Source organism: Urocitellus parryii, chromosome 5 (assembly GCF_045843805.1).
Source record: "Urocitellus parryii isolate mUroPar1 chromosome 5, mUroPar1.hap1, whole genome shotgun sequence".
In the NCBI taxonomy this organism is placed as follows: domain Eukaryota; kingdom Metazoa; phylum Chordata; class Mammalia; order Rodentia; family Sciuridae; genus Urocitellus; species Urocitellus parryii.
The window spans coordinates 79035853-79052521 of NC_135535.1; the positions used below are offsets into that span (position 1 = coordinate 79035853).

The 16669-nt window shown below is 38.4% G+C and overlaps 1 protein-coding gene across 1 annotated transcript in view; it reads left to right on the forward strand.

The window, feature by feature from the left end:
• Positions 1–736: 736 nt before the first annotated feature.
• The window catches only part of Ipo8 (importin 8), an 86352-nt gene continuing 70419 nt past the window's right edge, over positions 737–16669 (forward strand). The window contains exons 1-2 of the mRNA XM_077799176.1: positions 737–1022; positions 7277–7358. Of these exons, the coding sequence (XP_077655302.1) occupies positions 939–1022; positions 7277–7358 (166 nt within the window). The 5' untranslated portion in view covers positions 737–938. The remainder of the gene's footprint in view (positions 1023–7276; positions 7359–16669) is intronic.

Here is a 16669-nt window from a genome sequence, read left to right on the forward strand (position 1 = left end):
AAGTTGTGGGGCCAGATACGGCTGTTGTAATTGGAAATAGTGTCACCCTCTTCTTGTCATTTACTATTTTTCTGAGAGCCTCTGGAATTTTTTTCTGAAAAATCTCAGCCATAGACTTTCCCTGACCTGTGTTTCCTCACGCAGAAAATATACTTCATATGTTTATATTTGTCTTTCCTAGCAGGTCCTGAATGCCTTTATATTAAACTGTATCGAATTCATCTTGTTATAACGTGGTACTTAGACATCCTAGAATTCTGGATCCGAAATATAAGTTTAACAAATGTTCGGTGAGTGAGTCAATGAATGAATGATGGTTCCCATAATAGACTGGGATGCAACTCTGTCCTCCCGGCGGCTACATAATCTTAAGGTCCCAACAAGTCTGTGATGGAATAGGTTTAGCTGCGATGCCCAAGCAGTTTTCGGAGTAACAGAAAGTGTCACTCCACTAGACCCGCTTCGTTTGGAAGCGGCTGTAAGAAGACACAGCCAAGCTTGTTTCCCCCGAGGCTGTTTTCCGTACAGCAGCATGGCAGCTGCCTTCCTGAACTCGGCCGCACGTTCCCTCTGCGGGTAGAAGTCGAAAGCTCTGTCCGTACAGTATCATGGCGCCGCCCGTGGGAGCCGGTCACAGCATCACGCCCGGGGGAAGAGGCCGCCGTAAAGGAGGCGCCGCTTCCTCTTCTTACTTCTCCCGCCTCCCACCGGCTGTCGTAAAAGGGTGAATGGAGAGCGAGTTGTGGGGGGGAAAGAGGGAGGACAGGGGGCGCGGAGTCAGAGTGGCGCAGCAAGTGGCTGCAGGTGGCGACGGTGGCGGGGGTTGGGGAGTGAGGTAGTCTAGGCGTCGCGGAGGAGGAAGGTGAGAGGGTCCAAATAAAACTAAATCTGCAGTCTGGCCTACTGGTCCGGGGGCCGCGGAGCCCCCACCCGGGGAGATGGACCTCAACCGGATCATCCAGGCGCTGAAGGGCACCATCGACCCGAAGCTTCGGATTGCAGCAGAGAACGAGCTCAACCAGGTGAGAGCGGGCCTTCGGCGCCCCGCTGCCGCCGAAGCGGTGCCCCCAGCCGGATTGCCAGCTGTCCCCGCTCGACGCCCTTCGTCTCTACCCCCACCCGGGCTCGGGACCCCGGCGCTCCCTCGGCCTGTCCCGCCCCGGGTCCAGTGGAGCAGCATGGCACTCCCCCGGGGTCTTTGCAGAACAACTCACGCACCTGTTGGTCACCTTTGCATCTTTTCGTGTCGCCTTCCTTCCCAGTGCAGTTTGTCAACCCCACTTGGTCCAAATAGAGAAGCTTTTGCAACCTTTGCCCGTGTCTTCAGGGTGGGAAGCTTTTCCGTAAGCGCTCTGGAATTGGGGACGCGGTTGGGGGAAATTCACTTCATATTCAAAGCCGAGTTAGCTTTTCTCCAGACCCAACCCTTTTTAGGTGTTGCTGTGGGAAACCCTGCCCATCGCCTGCTTCTGTGGGGTTGGCACGGTCTCTTTTGACAAAGAGTGGCAAGAGTTTTGTTGGAGCGCTGGGCATTGCTGTCGGGAGAGTGCTCTGGGAAGAAAGGGCAGTTTTCATGTGCTTTACCAAAGACACATCCCCTAATCGGTGTTTGGAGGGATTTCTTTTAAATGCTAAAATGTGTAAGAATTTCTTCTATTCGACTTCAGATGTTCTTCCTAACCAACCTTGGCTTTGTTACAGTGTTATCCCCAATATTCCAAAAACTTAATGATCCCGGACTCTAACGTATTTCTTCCTTCATACCTGTAACACTGAACCACAGACCTGTTACTAAAAAGTACAAATGATACCTACTCCTAGGATGAGGTGACTACTGTTTGAAGTTCTAACAATCCTTAAAATATAAAGGAATATTCTCAAATTAATTACTTGCAAGGTATTTGCTCAGGACCAGCACATCAACATCCTCTGAGAATTTATTGAAAGTGCAAGTTATGGGGTTTCTTCCCAGACTTAAAGGGAGATTATGGGCGTGGGAACCAATTGTGTTTTAACTAACTCACCAGGTGATTCTGTTCCTTCTAAAATGTGATAAAGTCTGTCCTAAGTAAATGTTTCTGTTGGGGTTAATTTTAAAAAGCAGATATGAGTTGTGAGTCTTTGAAAGGAATTATCTTAATGGGAAATCTGTGTGGAGTTCTGAGTAGACTGAAACCTGGATTCCCAAGCGATAAAAGGGATTGTGAAAGTACTATGAAGACGAGAGATTGTATTAAAACCCAAAGGGGATGTGTCAGGACCATCACTCAGGATAAAGTTAAAGTCAGCACCTGCTTTGCAGATTAGCTGGAAGAATAGTAATCCAGGGGTTGGTTAGGAAGAACAAAACAAGAGCTGAACTTGCAATTTTCTAATATGAACAGGAGAGTTAGCTTGTTTGTGACCCCCTTCTCCTCATCACAGACCATTTCCAGTGCAACTTCTTAAGGTACCTTATTCATGCTTGAGGCCCTTTGTTCATCCCCAGCACTGCAAAACCACTACCAACAACAAAAAACTCTATAAATAAATAAATAAATAAATGTATGTATGTAGATTATTGCCATGCCACTCATTTAGCATTTGTTTTGTATGGTGTTTTGCATTGCAATATATCCACACTGTTTTTTGGAATTGTCTTTAAGTAGAAGGCCACCATATAGTGTTACTTAACCTTATAGTAAAACACGGTTTAGCTAGACATGGTGACACACATGTGTAATCCCAGCTGTTTGGGAGGCTGGAGGCAGAAGGATTGCATGTTTTAGGCCAGCCTGAGCAACTTAGACCTTGTCTTAAAATAACAAGGACTAGAGATGTAGTGCAGTGGTAGAGAATCCCTGGGTTCAGTCCCCAGTATGGAAAACAAAAACACACATAGTTTATGGTTTTTGGGTTTTGTATGCTTGTCCGTTACCACCACTGTAACTTTCTGCTTTGCTGGATAATCTGGTGGGTAATCTATCATAAGTATTTATGGTTCTCCTCTTAAAATTTTGTGTTTTTAAAATTTTTATTTTCATAGTGCTGGGGATCCAACTCAGGGTTCCTGCACATGCTAGACAAATACTCTACCATGGAGCTACATTCTAGTCCCCAGCTCATTAATTTTAGTCTAGACTGTCCCACCTTAGCAAATATGCTTTGCATAGGAAATGGGGGTAGCTTCTACAGTGTGCTTGCCGATTGATCTGTCAATTGCTTTAAGAGTAAGTAGCTTCAGCATAACAGCCTAAGGTCTAAGGGATAAATTCTTATTTGGAAGCTATGTTTTCTTAGGCCAGCTTTTTTCTCTTAGCAGTGACTGGTTCTCTGACTGTCTGTGATATTGTTTCTATGGAAAATAGATTTTTGAGTCTTTTTTTATTAAAAATGAATACTGTACACCTTCCTCACTGTCTCTCCACCAGAAGTCCCTTTAGCAGCAGCATAGAGGGGTAGCATTGGGTAGATGTCTTGCTTCTGTAACTCACTCAGAAAGATGTCGTCGTCTTTTTTTTTTTTTTAATATCTTTGTTTTTATTTATTTTTATGTGGTGCTGAGGATCGAATACAGGGCCTCACACGTGCTAGGTGAGTGCTCTACTGCTGAGCCACAACCCCAGCCCCAAGATGCCTTCTTTTGAGCATGAGGCACTGGGTTTGATTCTCAGCACTACATACAAATAAATAAATAAAATAAAGGTATTGTGTGTCCATCTATAACTAAACATTTTTTAAAAAGTCGTCTTTTTAAAATTATCCTCCACATGTTTTCAATAGGGAAATAAAGATAATTACTTTAATTGCCAAAATTTGGAATCCCCATTTTCCATGGAAGTGTGTGTGTGTGACTCGAGCCTGCATATTAGTTAATGGGGATCTACACCCAGTAGATCTCCAGTAACTATTCTACACCCAGTAGCTACACCCCTAGCCCATTTTTATTCCTCTTTTAGAGAGTTTGTTTATATGAATGACAGATATATTTATAGAGTTATATTGTAGGCATTGGTATAAGATTCTTCTCCCATGGAGCTTATGTGCTAGTGAGAGATACAGGCAAGCAAATAATATAATTTCATGCTAATAAAGCCTGAGAAAGTGTGTTGGAATGTATGCATAGGGTAATCATTCTCTGAGGAATGACATTGAACAGACATAGATGTTGTGAATGAGTGAGCTAAGAGAATTGGGAGAGGAGCAGAGGGAATAACAAGTTCAGAAAAGGCCCTCAACCTGTCATTTTAGAAGACTTGAAAGGTAAATGTAGTCAGAGCAGTGAATCAGAGAATGGGAAAATCAGGCTTTTGCTTTATAGGAGTTCTCATAAAATGCAGAAGATAGCCAAGCAAGAAAACAGTTTTCAGTGAACTTCACAGATTCAAAATAAACATCCTTAAGAAATCATGGAGAAATCAGTTATCTCATTTATGTATTTATTTATTTAAATATTTATTTATTTTTTAGAAACTTGAAGCCCAAAGGAGGACAAAGAAATTGAGTAATATTTGTGAGGCAAATAGTATGAGAATATACCAGAATTTACTGCTGAATGTTTTATCTGGCCAAATTAGCATACATTGAAACAAAGCTAAAAGGAGAAGACAAAGTTCCTGAAGTTCTTTAAAATGTAAACAGTTGAAAAAAGAGAAGTTCCAACTGTGGCAACAATGCTGAAATTAATTTCAAATAAGTAGCATTATCTAAGTGTAAAGGTTATGTTGTTTTTATGTGTAGGAAGATTTTTTAAAAAGTAACCAATTAGTTTTATGATTAAAGTAACTTATATAGTTTTTTTTTTTTTTTTGGACTGGGGATTTAACCCAGGAGCACTTAACCACTGGGCCACATCCCAAGCCCTCTTTTTATTTTTCATTTTGAGACAGGGTCTTGCTAAGTTGCTTTAGGGCTTCACTCTCAAAACTTCTGATCCTCCTGCTGTTGCCTCCTGAGCTGCTGGGATTACAAAGTGTGCCACTGTGCCCAGCACAAATGAATTATTTTATAACGTGTATGTAGAGAGATGTAGAAGATGGTGCTAAATCTATATTAATCTTGCCACTTGTAAATTATAGTTAAATATGTTTAAGAATTGAAATTTTGGGGCTGGCGTTGTGGCTCAGTGGTAGTGTGCTTGCCTTGCAAGCACGAGGCCCTGGGTTCGATCCTCAGCACCACATAAAAACAAATAAAGGTATTGTGTCCAACTACAACTTAAAAAAAAATTGAAATTTTGTAGTTTCAATTATGAAAATGAATTTCCCTTAAGTATGATAGATTTAAGATTTTTAAAAAAATTTTTTAGTTATAGATGGACAATACCTTTATTTATTTATAAATCTTTCGAACCCATGCCTCTCACAAGCTAGGCGAGCACTCTACCACTGAGCCACAATCTCAGCCCCAGATTTAAGATTTTAAAGACTATACAGGAGGGAAGAATAATTATAAGATAATACAAAATTTTACTGAAGTATTTGGGAAAGCACAAAAATGTACTTGAATGGAAAAGATGTTGTTTTTCTCCAAATTTATTTTTAATCATATTTACCTTAAATGCTACTTTATAAATCAAGTAATAGAAGAGGTGATTAAATAAATGAGTGTATGCACAAACCTAGCTGTATCTTCAAAGGGATGATACCAGAGATTCAGGCTCCCAGGAGAATGTAAGCTAGACAGACTCTCTGGGGCATTGTCTGGTTTGGCTTCAGTGAGAATTTACAAGTCTTTTCTGGGATTGTCAGTGGGCAAATCCATTTATGGGCTCTGGGAATGTACAAGGTTGTGAAGGTCCAGATACTAAACATCTATGTAGAGCATGGCCAGAAGGAACCGGCTGCTCTGTTTCTTTTCTTTGCTTCTAAGGTTACCATGGCCAAACTCAGGAGCAGATTACTGGTGTAGAGCATGTCTGGGGCGTGAAGTGACTCAAGCAGCAGGGCAGAGAAGAAACTCCACCAGCATAGGCTCCCTTAGGCATTATTAAGTTTAAAAGATGCTATAGCCGCAGAGGACAGCTGGCAATGACAGCTTTCAACCCTGTCTTGTGAGTCACCCTGTTCCAATCTGGACTGGCTCTTCTCCATAGCTTAGGCATTATTTAACATCTGGTTCATGGTACTGGATATCCAGTTTTCTGTAGCTGATGTTTTCTTGATTTGCGTTTGTCAAAAATAACAAACAAAATTAATGTACAAATAATTTGAGAATAAACACTTGTAATGAGTTATTCCATAAATAGCTTTTAGACTTTATTGAGAAAAAGTGAAAATTTCACCTACAAAAAGATAAATAGAGTAAGGAATTTGTGGAAGCAATTAGCACCCAAACAAAACAATAGCAACCACAAAAAGCCTCCTTAGTAATAGAGGAAATATAACTTAAAGTATTAAAGTTTCAAAGAAATGGTTAATACTCTACCTACATTGCTTATATGGACACTTGTATACTACTGTTGAGTGTGTGATTTTGCATATTCTTTGTGAAAAGCATTTTGGCAGCATATGTCAAAAATCATTGGGGATGTGGCTCAAGCGGTAACACGCTCGCCTGGCAAGTGTGCGGCCCGGGTTCGATCCTCAGCACCACATACAAACAAAGATGTTGTGCCCACCGAAAATTAAAAAATAAATATTAAAAAACTCTCTCTCTTCTCTCTCTCTCTCTCTCTCTCTCTCTCTCTCTAAAAATAAAAAAAAAAAAATCATAAGTGCCTGGTGGAGTGGTGCACATCTGTAATCCCAGTGGCTCGGGAGGCTGAGGCATGAGGATCTTTAGTTCAAAGCCAGCCTCAGCAAAGGTGAGGCACTAAGCAACTCCGTAAGACCTTATCTCTAAACAAAATAAAAAATAGGACTGAGGATGTGGCTCAGTGGCAGAGTGCCCCTAAGTTCAGTACCTAGTTAAAAAAAAAAATCCTAAGTGTTCACACTTTTATTTATGAGCTTATTCTAAGAAATTGTCTTTTGACTTGAAGTATCTTAATAATCTTCATTTTGCCATGGAGAATTTGTTTTATATTAGTTTTTCTTTTTTTTTAAAGAGAGAGAGAGAGAGAATTTTTAATATTTATTTTTTTAGTTATTGGCGGACACAACATCTTTGTTTGTATGTGGTGCTGAGGATCGAACCCAGGCCGCACGCATGCCAGGCGAGCGCGCTACCGCTTGAGCCACATCCCCAGCCCCAGCAGTTTTTCTTTTATCTGGATGATAAGGTATTCATTAACAGGTGCTAATAGATATTTATTGACATTTCTCTCTTTTTATAAAACTATTCTTTGTCATTTCAGTCTTACAAGATTATCAATTTTGCCCCCAGTTTACTTCGGATTATAGTCTCTGACCATGTGGAATTTCCAGTACGCCAGGCAGGTGAGTTTTTTTTTTTTTTAATACTTTAAAAATTGATTTATAGGTGAAAATAGAATGAGAATTTTATTTTAATTCTAAATATAATTTCTTGAAAAAGTAGGAAGCGCATCTACATATTTCTAAGGCATAAAAATTTACCTTTTTTTCCCACTGAAAACTTAAAGGTAAATACTAAACTCTCAAATAGCTCCCCCCTACCCTCTTGCTCTACGCCTCAGTTCCTTGCCTTTGTTACAATGTCAGTTTCTCACTTAGTTTTCCCAGTTTTAATTGCTTATCTCCCTAATTTCTTATGATTCCTGATAGCCTCACCTTTGGACTCACAGATGAAGACCATGAGTTTATGTATCGGAATTCAAGCTCTAATTATGTGTCAGTTGATGGTGGTAATTGTCACACAGATGTTCCTAACCAGATGTTTGGAGAGCTGGACTTTTTGTTTTAAACACAAATTTATTCTTAAGTCTGGGATTTTATGTAATTGCTTAATGCACTTTTTTTTTTTAAGTGGGCTTATCATTACAGCTCAAAGGTTAAATATTGAGAAAGCCTTGGAATATCACAAGTCCTTGGAATATCCGGAAAAGATAATAATTATAAACCAACAGGGGTAAAATGACAATAGCTAATTTAAAAAATAAGTGTATTTAAAAGCCTTATGTTAGTGATATATATAGATGTCCCTCCACTAATGATGAATTCCCTTCTGATAAACCCATTATAAGTTGAAAACATTGTTAGTTGAAAAATAATAAGTCAAAATTGCATTTGATTCAGGACATGGTGGTGCATGCCTGAAGTCCCAGTGACTCCAGAGGATGAGGCAGGAGGATCACAGGTTTGAGGCCAGTCTCAGCAACTTAGTGAGGCCCTAAGTAATTTAGTGAGACCATGTCTCAAAATAGAAAATGAAGGTGTCTGGGGATGTGGCTCAGTGGTTGAGCGCCCCTGGGTTCAATCCCTGGTACCAAAAAACAAACAAACAAATTTCATTTGATGCACCTAATCTATTGAACACCATAGCTTAACAACACAGTATACTCTTGAGTTTCTGTTTACCCTCATGATCTCTTGACTGTGGTTGCTTAACATCATGAGAAAGTATCTTGCAACATATTGCTAGCCCCAGAAAATATCAAAATTCAAAATTTCAAGTATGGGTTCTATTGAATGCATACTTCTTTTGCATCATTCTGAAGTTAAATAAGCATGCATTGAACCACGATAAGTCATCTCTATTCATTATAATTGATCTGAGCAATGAAGAAGAATACAAAGAAGAAAGTAAAATTATCCAATATTCATCATTCAGAAATGACCCTCATTGACATTAGGTGAGCATTAGTCTTACATGTTCAGGTACAAGGGTAGAAGAATAGTTTCATAGAAATTGAATTATAATCTACATGCCATTCAAAGTATTTAATTTCACTTGGACAAAGAATAAAGAAGGAATAATTAAATTCTGGGACTATGTTTATGAAAATACAGTTATGTGTTGCCTGATGATGGGGACATGTTCTGAGAAATGTGTAGGCAGGCAATTTACTTATCACTGTTCAAATATCATAGCATCTACCTAAACAAACCTGGACAGGATGGCTTCCTACACATCTAGGCTTTGTGGTATTTACCTTTGGAAAAGTGGTTGATTGTCATAATGACTGAAATGTCATTATGTGGAACATAACTCTGTATGATTTCCTACAAGATTGTTTTGTGGTTTAGATAAAAAAGAAAAACCTATGGAAAAACATTCATGTTGGAATTATTTATTTTAATAAGGTTTATAAGAATTCTGTAAATGCTTTTTGCAATTTTGGATCTCATTTGTTTAATCTTTGACTTTATAAAGTGGGGCTGTTCTAGGGCTAAGGATGTGGCTCAAGCGGTAGCGCGATCGCCTGCCATGCGTGCGGCCTGGGTTTGATCCTCGGCACCACATACAAAGATGTTGTATCTGCCGAAAACTAAAAAAAAAAAAAAAAAATAAATAAAAATAAAAAATTTAAAGTGGGGCTGTTCTGAAACAACATTTTACTAAATGAAACCAATTTTAATAATCCAAGTATTTGTAGGGACATTGTGATGTTCTTATAAAGCTTTTAAAAAAATTTCAAAATATATTGTTTTAGAAGATCTTAAAACAATTTATTACATTAATGTGTTGTTTTATAACATACAAACAAAACACAGAACTTTTACATTAGATTATACTTAATACCACTCTCAAAGATAGCTGCCATCAAATTTGGGGCAGTGCTTTAGTTTTTTCCATTTACATTACACATGCTGTTTTCAAGTTTCCTTTCTTTCATTAAACCATGTACCTTGGAGATTATTCCATGTTTATGTACACACGAATTCTTCATTCTTACAGTGACTCAGTAGTATTTCATTGTGTAGAACTGTCATGGTTTATTTAAACAATTTGATATTGACAGACATTTCCCTCATTGTCCTTTTTTGTTGTTAATAGAAGCAGTGCTTAATGAGCATCTTTAGAAATGTACTCTGGGTATTTGGGAATTTTTATTTTTTAGAATGAATTATTAGGAATGAAATGCTAGGTTAATAGTTGTTAAAGATATTAACAGTTATAATTTTGAATCCGATCACAAAATTGCTTTTGCTTTTTCTTTCTTTTTTTAAATATTTATTTTTTAGTTGGATACTTATTTTGTTTATTTTTATGTGGTGCTGAGGATCGAACCCAGGGCCTCGAACATGGTAGCTAAGTGCTCTACCATTGAGCCACAACCCCAGCCCTTGCTTACTTTTTCTATCAATGTACCTAAGAGGGTTGGGTGTGTAGCTCAATAGCAGAGCCCTGGCAGGAGGCCCTGGATTTGATCCCCAGCACTGTGGAGGAAAAAATGTGCCTTAGAATGTTAGGTTCCCCATATCCTCACCAACTGTGTGCAAACTTTTTTTTTGTGGTGCTGAGGATTGAACCCAGGGCCTTGTGCATGCAAGGCAAGCACTCCACCAACTGAGCTATATCCCCAGCCCTGTGTACAACTTTTTTTAAAAATTTAATTTATTTTTATTGGTTACTCAAAACATTACAAAGATTGCAGAATCACATCGGTTACACACTCACATTTTTACATAATGCCATAATAGTAACTGTTGTATTCTGCTACCTTTCCTATCCTCTACTATCTCCCCCCCTCCCCTCCCATCTTCTCTCTCTACCCCATCTACTGTAATTCATTTCTCTCCTTATTTTTTCCCATTCGCCTCACAACCTCATATATGTAATTTTGTATAACAATGAGTGTCTCCTTCCATTTCCATGCAATTTCCCTTTTCTCTCCCTTTCCCTCCCACTTTATGACTCTATTTAATGTTAATCTTTTCCTCCTGCTCTTCCTCCCTGCTCTGTTCTTGGTTGCTCTCATTATATCAAAGAAGACATTCGGCATTTGTTTTTTAGGGATTGTCGAGCTTCACTTAGCATGATCTGCTCTAATGCCATCCATTTCCCTGCAAATTCCATGATTTTGTCATTTTTTAGTGCTGCGTAGTACTCCATTGTGTATAAATGCCACATTTTTTTTATCCATTCATCTATTGAGGGGCATCGGGGTTGGTTCCACAGTCTAGTCTACCACGCGGCCTGCGCAGTGGTTTCATTAATGAGGTTCTAGGCATAAAGTTAGACGAAATCGAAATAAAAACACAAGACTCAATTACCTTATTTCTATTGCTAGGTCCGAGACGGCTCCCCTTTCTGGTTTGCTCCTCTAAACTGCCCAGCAGGACAGCAGGGATTACTCAGGGCTAGCAGGAGAGAGAGAGAGAGCACGCCGGGGACTAGCCTTTTATTAGGGAACAAGAGATTCAGGGGAGAATTCCATCCAGTGAAGGTTGAGGGGGGCTGTACTCCAAGGTCAGGGTCAGTGATTGGGTCCCCGGGGTCAGTGGTCAGGCACACCCCCACACGGATGGGCTCTCTCATCAGGAAAGGGTCGGGAAAACTTCGACTTTTGCCAAAGTGCCTCAGACCCTTAACGGGAGGCACCCGATCACGTGTTAGAATGGCTCCCCACAGTCTAGGTATTGTGAATTGTGCTGCTATGAACATCGATGTGGCAGTATCCCTGTAGTACGCTCTTTTAAGGTCTTCAGGGAATAGTCCGAGAAGGGCAATAGCTGGGTCAAATGGTGGTTCCATTCCCAGATTTCCCAGGAATCTCCATACTGCTTTCCATATTGGTCGAACCAATTGGCAGTCCCACCAGCAATGTACAAGAGTACCCTTTTCCCCACATCCTCACCAGCACTTGTTGTTGTTTGACTTCATAGTGGCTGCCAATCTTACTGGAGTGAGATGGTATCTTAGGGTGGTTTTGATTTGCATTTCTCTGACTGCTAGCGATGGTGAGCATTTTTTCATGTACTTGTTGATTGATTGTATGTCCTCCTCTGAGAAGTGTCTGTTCAGGTCTTTGGCCCATTTGTTGATTGGGTTATTTGTTTTCTTATTGTCTAATTTATTGAGTTCTTTGTATACTCTGGATATTAGGGCTCTATCTGAAGTGTGAGGAGTAAAAATTTGTTCCCAGGATGTAGGCTCCCTATTTACCTCTCTTATTGTTTCTCTTGCTGAGAAAAAAATTTTAGTTTGAGTAAGTCCCATTTGTTGATTCTTGTTATTAACTCTTGTGCTATGGGTGTCCTATTAAGGAATTTGGAGCCCGACCCCACAATATGTAGATTGGAGCCAACCTTTTCTTCTATCAGACGCAGAGTCTCTGATTTGATATCAAGGTCCTTGATCCATTTTGAGTTAACTTTTGTGCATGGCGAGAGAAGGGGATTCAGTTTCATTTTGTTGCATATGGATTTCCAGTTTTCCCAGCACCATTTGTTGAAGATGCTATCCTTCCTCCATTGCAGGCTTTTAGCCCCTTTATAGAATATAAGATAGTTGTAATTTTGCGGATTGGTCTCTGTGTCCTCTATTCTATACCATTGGTCCACCCGCCTGTTTTGGTACCAGTACCATGCTGTTTTTGTTACTATTGCTCTGTAGTACAGTTTGAAATCTGGTATCGCTACACCTCTTGATTCACACTTCCTGCTTAGAATTGCTTTTGCTATTCTGGGTCTTTTCTTTTTCCATATGAATTTCATGATTTCTTTATCTATTTCTACAAGAAATGCCATTGGGATTTTGATTGGCATTGCATTGAACCTATAGAGAACTTTTGGTAATATCGCCATTTTGATGATGTTAGTTCTGCCTATCCATGAGCAGGGTATATTTTTCCATCTTCTAAGATCTTCTTTTATTTCTCTCTTTAGGGTTCTGTAGTTTTCATTGTATAAATCTTTCACCTCTTTTGTTAGGTTGATTCCCAAGTATTTTATTTTTTTTGAGGATATTGTGAATGGGATGGTTTTCCTCATTTCCAATTCAGAAGATTTGTCGCTGATATACAGGAATGTCTTTGATTTATGCATGTTGATTTTATATCCTGCCACTTTGCTGAATTCATTTATTAGCTCTAGTAGTTTCTTTGTAGACCCTTTTGGGTCTTCTAGGTATAAAATCATATCATCCGCAAATAGTGATAATTTAAGTTCTTTTCCTATCTTAATGCCTTTAATTTCTTTTGTCTAATTGCTCTGGCCAGTATTTCGAGAACTCTATTGAATAGAAGTGGTGATAGAGGGCATCCCTGTCTTGTTCCAGATTTTAGAGGGAATGCCTTCAGTTTTTTTCCATTTAGAATGATGCTAGCCTGAGGCTTAGCATATATAGCTTTTATAATGTTGAGGTAAGTTCCTGTTAACCCTAGTTTTTCTAATGTTTTGAATATAAAGGGATGCTGTACTTTGTCGAATGCTTTTTCCGCATCTATCGATCGAGATGATCATATGGTTCTTATTTTTAAGTCTATTGATGTGTTGAATAACGTTTATTGATTTCCGTATATTGAACCAACCTTGCATCCCAGGGATGAATCCTACTTGATCATGGTGCACAATCTTTTTGATATGTTTTTGTATACGATTTGCCAGAATTTTATTGAGGATTTTTGCATCTAAATTCATTAGGGATATTGGTCTGTAGTTTTCTTTCTTTGAGGTGTCTTTATCTGGTTTGGGAATCAGGGTGATATTGGCCTCATAGAATGAATTTGGAAGTTCTCTCTCTTTTTCTATCTCCTGAAATAGATTGTGGAGTATTGGTATTAGTTCTTCTTTAAAGTTCTTGTAAAACTCTGCTGTATATCCATCCGGTCCTGGGCTTTTCTTGGTTGGTAGTCTTTTCATGGCTTCTTCTATTTCCTCACTTGATATTGGTCTGTTTAGGTTGTTTATATCTTCCTGACTCAATCTGGGTAGTTCATATGTCTTAAGGAATTTATCGATGCCTTCACTGTCTTCTATTTTATTAGAGTATAGGGTTTCAAAATAATTTCTAATTATCTTCTGTATTTCTGAATTGTCTGTTGTGATGTTGCCTTTTTCATCCCATAAGCTAGTAATTTGGGTTCTCTCTCTTCTCTTTTTATTTCCTTTCTCATTTTATTATTGATTTCCAATTTCATTCCATTATGATCAGATAAAATGCATGGTAGTATCTCAACTCCTTTGTAATTGCTAAGATTTGCCCTGTGACATAATATATGGTCTATTTTTGAGAAGGATCTATGTGCTGCTGAGAAGAAAGTGTATCCACTTGATGTTGGGTGGTATATTCTGTATATATAAATTAAGTCTAAATTATTAATTGTATTATTCAGCTCTATGGTTTCTTTATTCAACTTTTGTTTGGAAGATCTGTCCATTGGTGAGAGAGGTGTGTTAAAATCTCCCATGATTATTGTGTTGTGGTCTATTAGACTCTTGAACTTGAAGAGTTCGTTTGATGAATGTAGCTGCACCATTATTTGGTGCATATATATTAATGATCGTCAAGTCTTGTTGGTGTATGGTTCCCTTGGGCAGTATGTAGTGTCCTTGTTTATCCCTTTTGATTAAATTTGGCTTGAAGTCTATTTTATTTGATACAAGTATGGACACCCCTGCTTGCTTCCGGGGTCCGTATGAGTGATATGATTTTTCCCAACCTTTCACCTTCAGTCTGTGTATGTCTTTTCCTATCAGATGAGTCTCCTGTAGGCAGCATATTGTTGGATCTTTTTTTTTTTAATCCATTCTACTAGCCTATGTCTTTTGATTGGTGCATTTAAGCCATTAACATTTAGGGTTACTATTGAGATATGGTTTGTATTTCCAGCCATATTTGGTTATGTATGATACTTAACATGATTTGTTTTTCCTCTATGCTTAGTTTTTCCTTTACTGTACTACCTCCCGAAGTTGGTTTTCATTGTTATTTTTCATTTCCTCTTCCTGTAATGTTTTGCCAAGGATGTTTTGAAGTGCTGGTTTTCTAGCTGCAAATTCTTTTAACTTTTGTTTATCGTGGAAGATTTTTATTTCATCTTCAATCCTGAAGCTTAATTTCGCTGGATACATGATTCTTGGTTGGAACCCTTTTTCTTTCAGCGTTTGAAATATGTTGTTCCAGGATCTTCTAGCTTTCAGAGTCTGAAAGATCAGCAGTTATCCTGATTGGTTTACCCCTAAATGTAATCTGCTTCCTCTCTCTTGTGGCTTTTAAGATTCTCTCCTTATTCTGTATGTTGATGTGTCTTGGTGTGGATCTCTTATGATTTTGTACATTCGGTGTCCTGTAGGCTTCTAGTATTTGGATTTCTTTTTCATTCTTTAAGTCTGGGAAGTTTTCTAGTATTATTGAATAGATTGCTCATTCCCTTGGTTTGGACCTCTGTACCCTCTTGTATCCCAATAACTCTTAGGTTTGGTTTCTTGATGTTATCCCATAATTCTTGTATGTTCTGCTCATGATTTCTTTCTTTCTTTTTTTTTTTCTCATGATTTCTTAACATTCTCGCTGAGCTGTCTATGTTCTTTTCAAGTTGAAAAACTTTGTCTTCGTTGTCTGAAGTTCTATCTTCTAAGTGTTCTACTCTGCTGGTAATACTCTCATTTGAGTTTTTAATTTGGTTTATTGTTTCCTGCATTTCCAGGATTTCTGTTTTTTTTTTTTTTTTTTTAAATATCCTCTATCTCCCTATAGAGTTGATCTTTTGCTTCTTGGATTTGTTTATGTAATTCATTGTCAACGTGATTTTTCATTGTATGAATTCGATGTATAATGTCTTCCTTGAGACTCCAGATCATCTGAAGCATGTATATCCTGAACTCTTTGTCTGACATTCCATCAGCTGCAGATATTACCTCGTCTAATGTTGAATTGACCTGTATTGTTTGTGGTCCTTTCTTTCCTTGTCTTTTCATACTGCTCATGATTCTTTCTAGCTTTGTGAAACTGTTGTGCTAATGTTTTTCCCCTTATATATTTGTATTGTTCTTGTATAGCTCCAAAATCCCTCTTTTGCGGAGAAAGACAATGTTAACAGATCCCAATATCAACAGTACATTATCTAAGCACAAGTTTTCATTATTAATACATTTATATTTAGATTCTAGGACTATAGATGTTGGTTTTAATTATTACTTAAGAATATATTCATTAGTTTCATAAAAGGTGTACCATATCTGGTGGCATATAGAAAACTTAATTTCAGATGAAGGATGTTATACTTAGAGGGAAAGGAATGAGGGTATGAGGTTACACTTACTTAGCACCTTTGGAGAACTCTAACCACTAGACTGGTAATTTATGGAAGAATGTATAGACTCAACCTCCTATCTATTTAGATATTTACCCTATGTATAGATAGCAAAAGTTAGGAGGTTAAAAGTGGGATAGAGAGAATACGAATTAAAAAAAAGAAAAAAATAACAAGGAAGAAAAGAGAAATAAGAGAAAGAAAAGGGAAGTAAGATAGAAATAAAGAAAAAAATGGGGGGGGGAGGTTGGGTATATGCAATTCCTCTATATTATATTACTTTGGTAATTCATGCACAGTTCTTGGTTTCACATATGCTGAAGTTGTGGAAGAGAGAAGAAAAGAGAAAGAAAGAAAAAAAAAGTCTCCCAGAACACTGCTTTCCTTGCTTCCAGTAGGTGGCGTTATCTATTCCTAGCTTGAGCTTCTGTATTCAGGGTGGTGGGTATAGCCAGTGTGAAAGGAAATGAGCTTCCACCTGTATCTTCCCTACTCTAGTCTCTGAGGTAGAAACCAGGTGCCCGTACAGTTGTTGTTTTGCGTTGATAGCTACAACCCCCAAAAGCTTGTGGGAAATATTTTGAGTTATAGCAGCTAAGGGTGGGGGAGTTGGAAACCGGGTACCTGGAT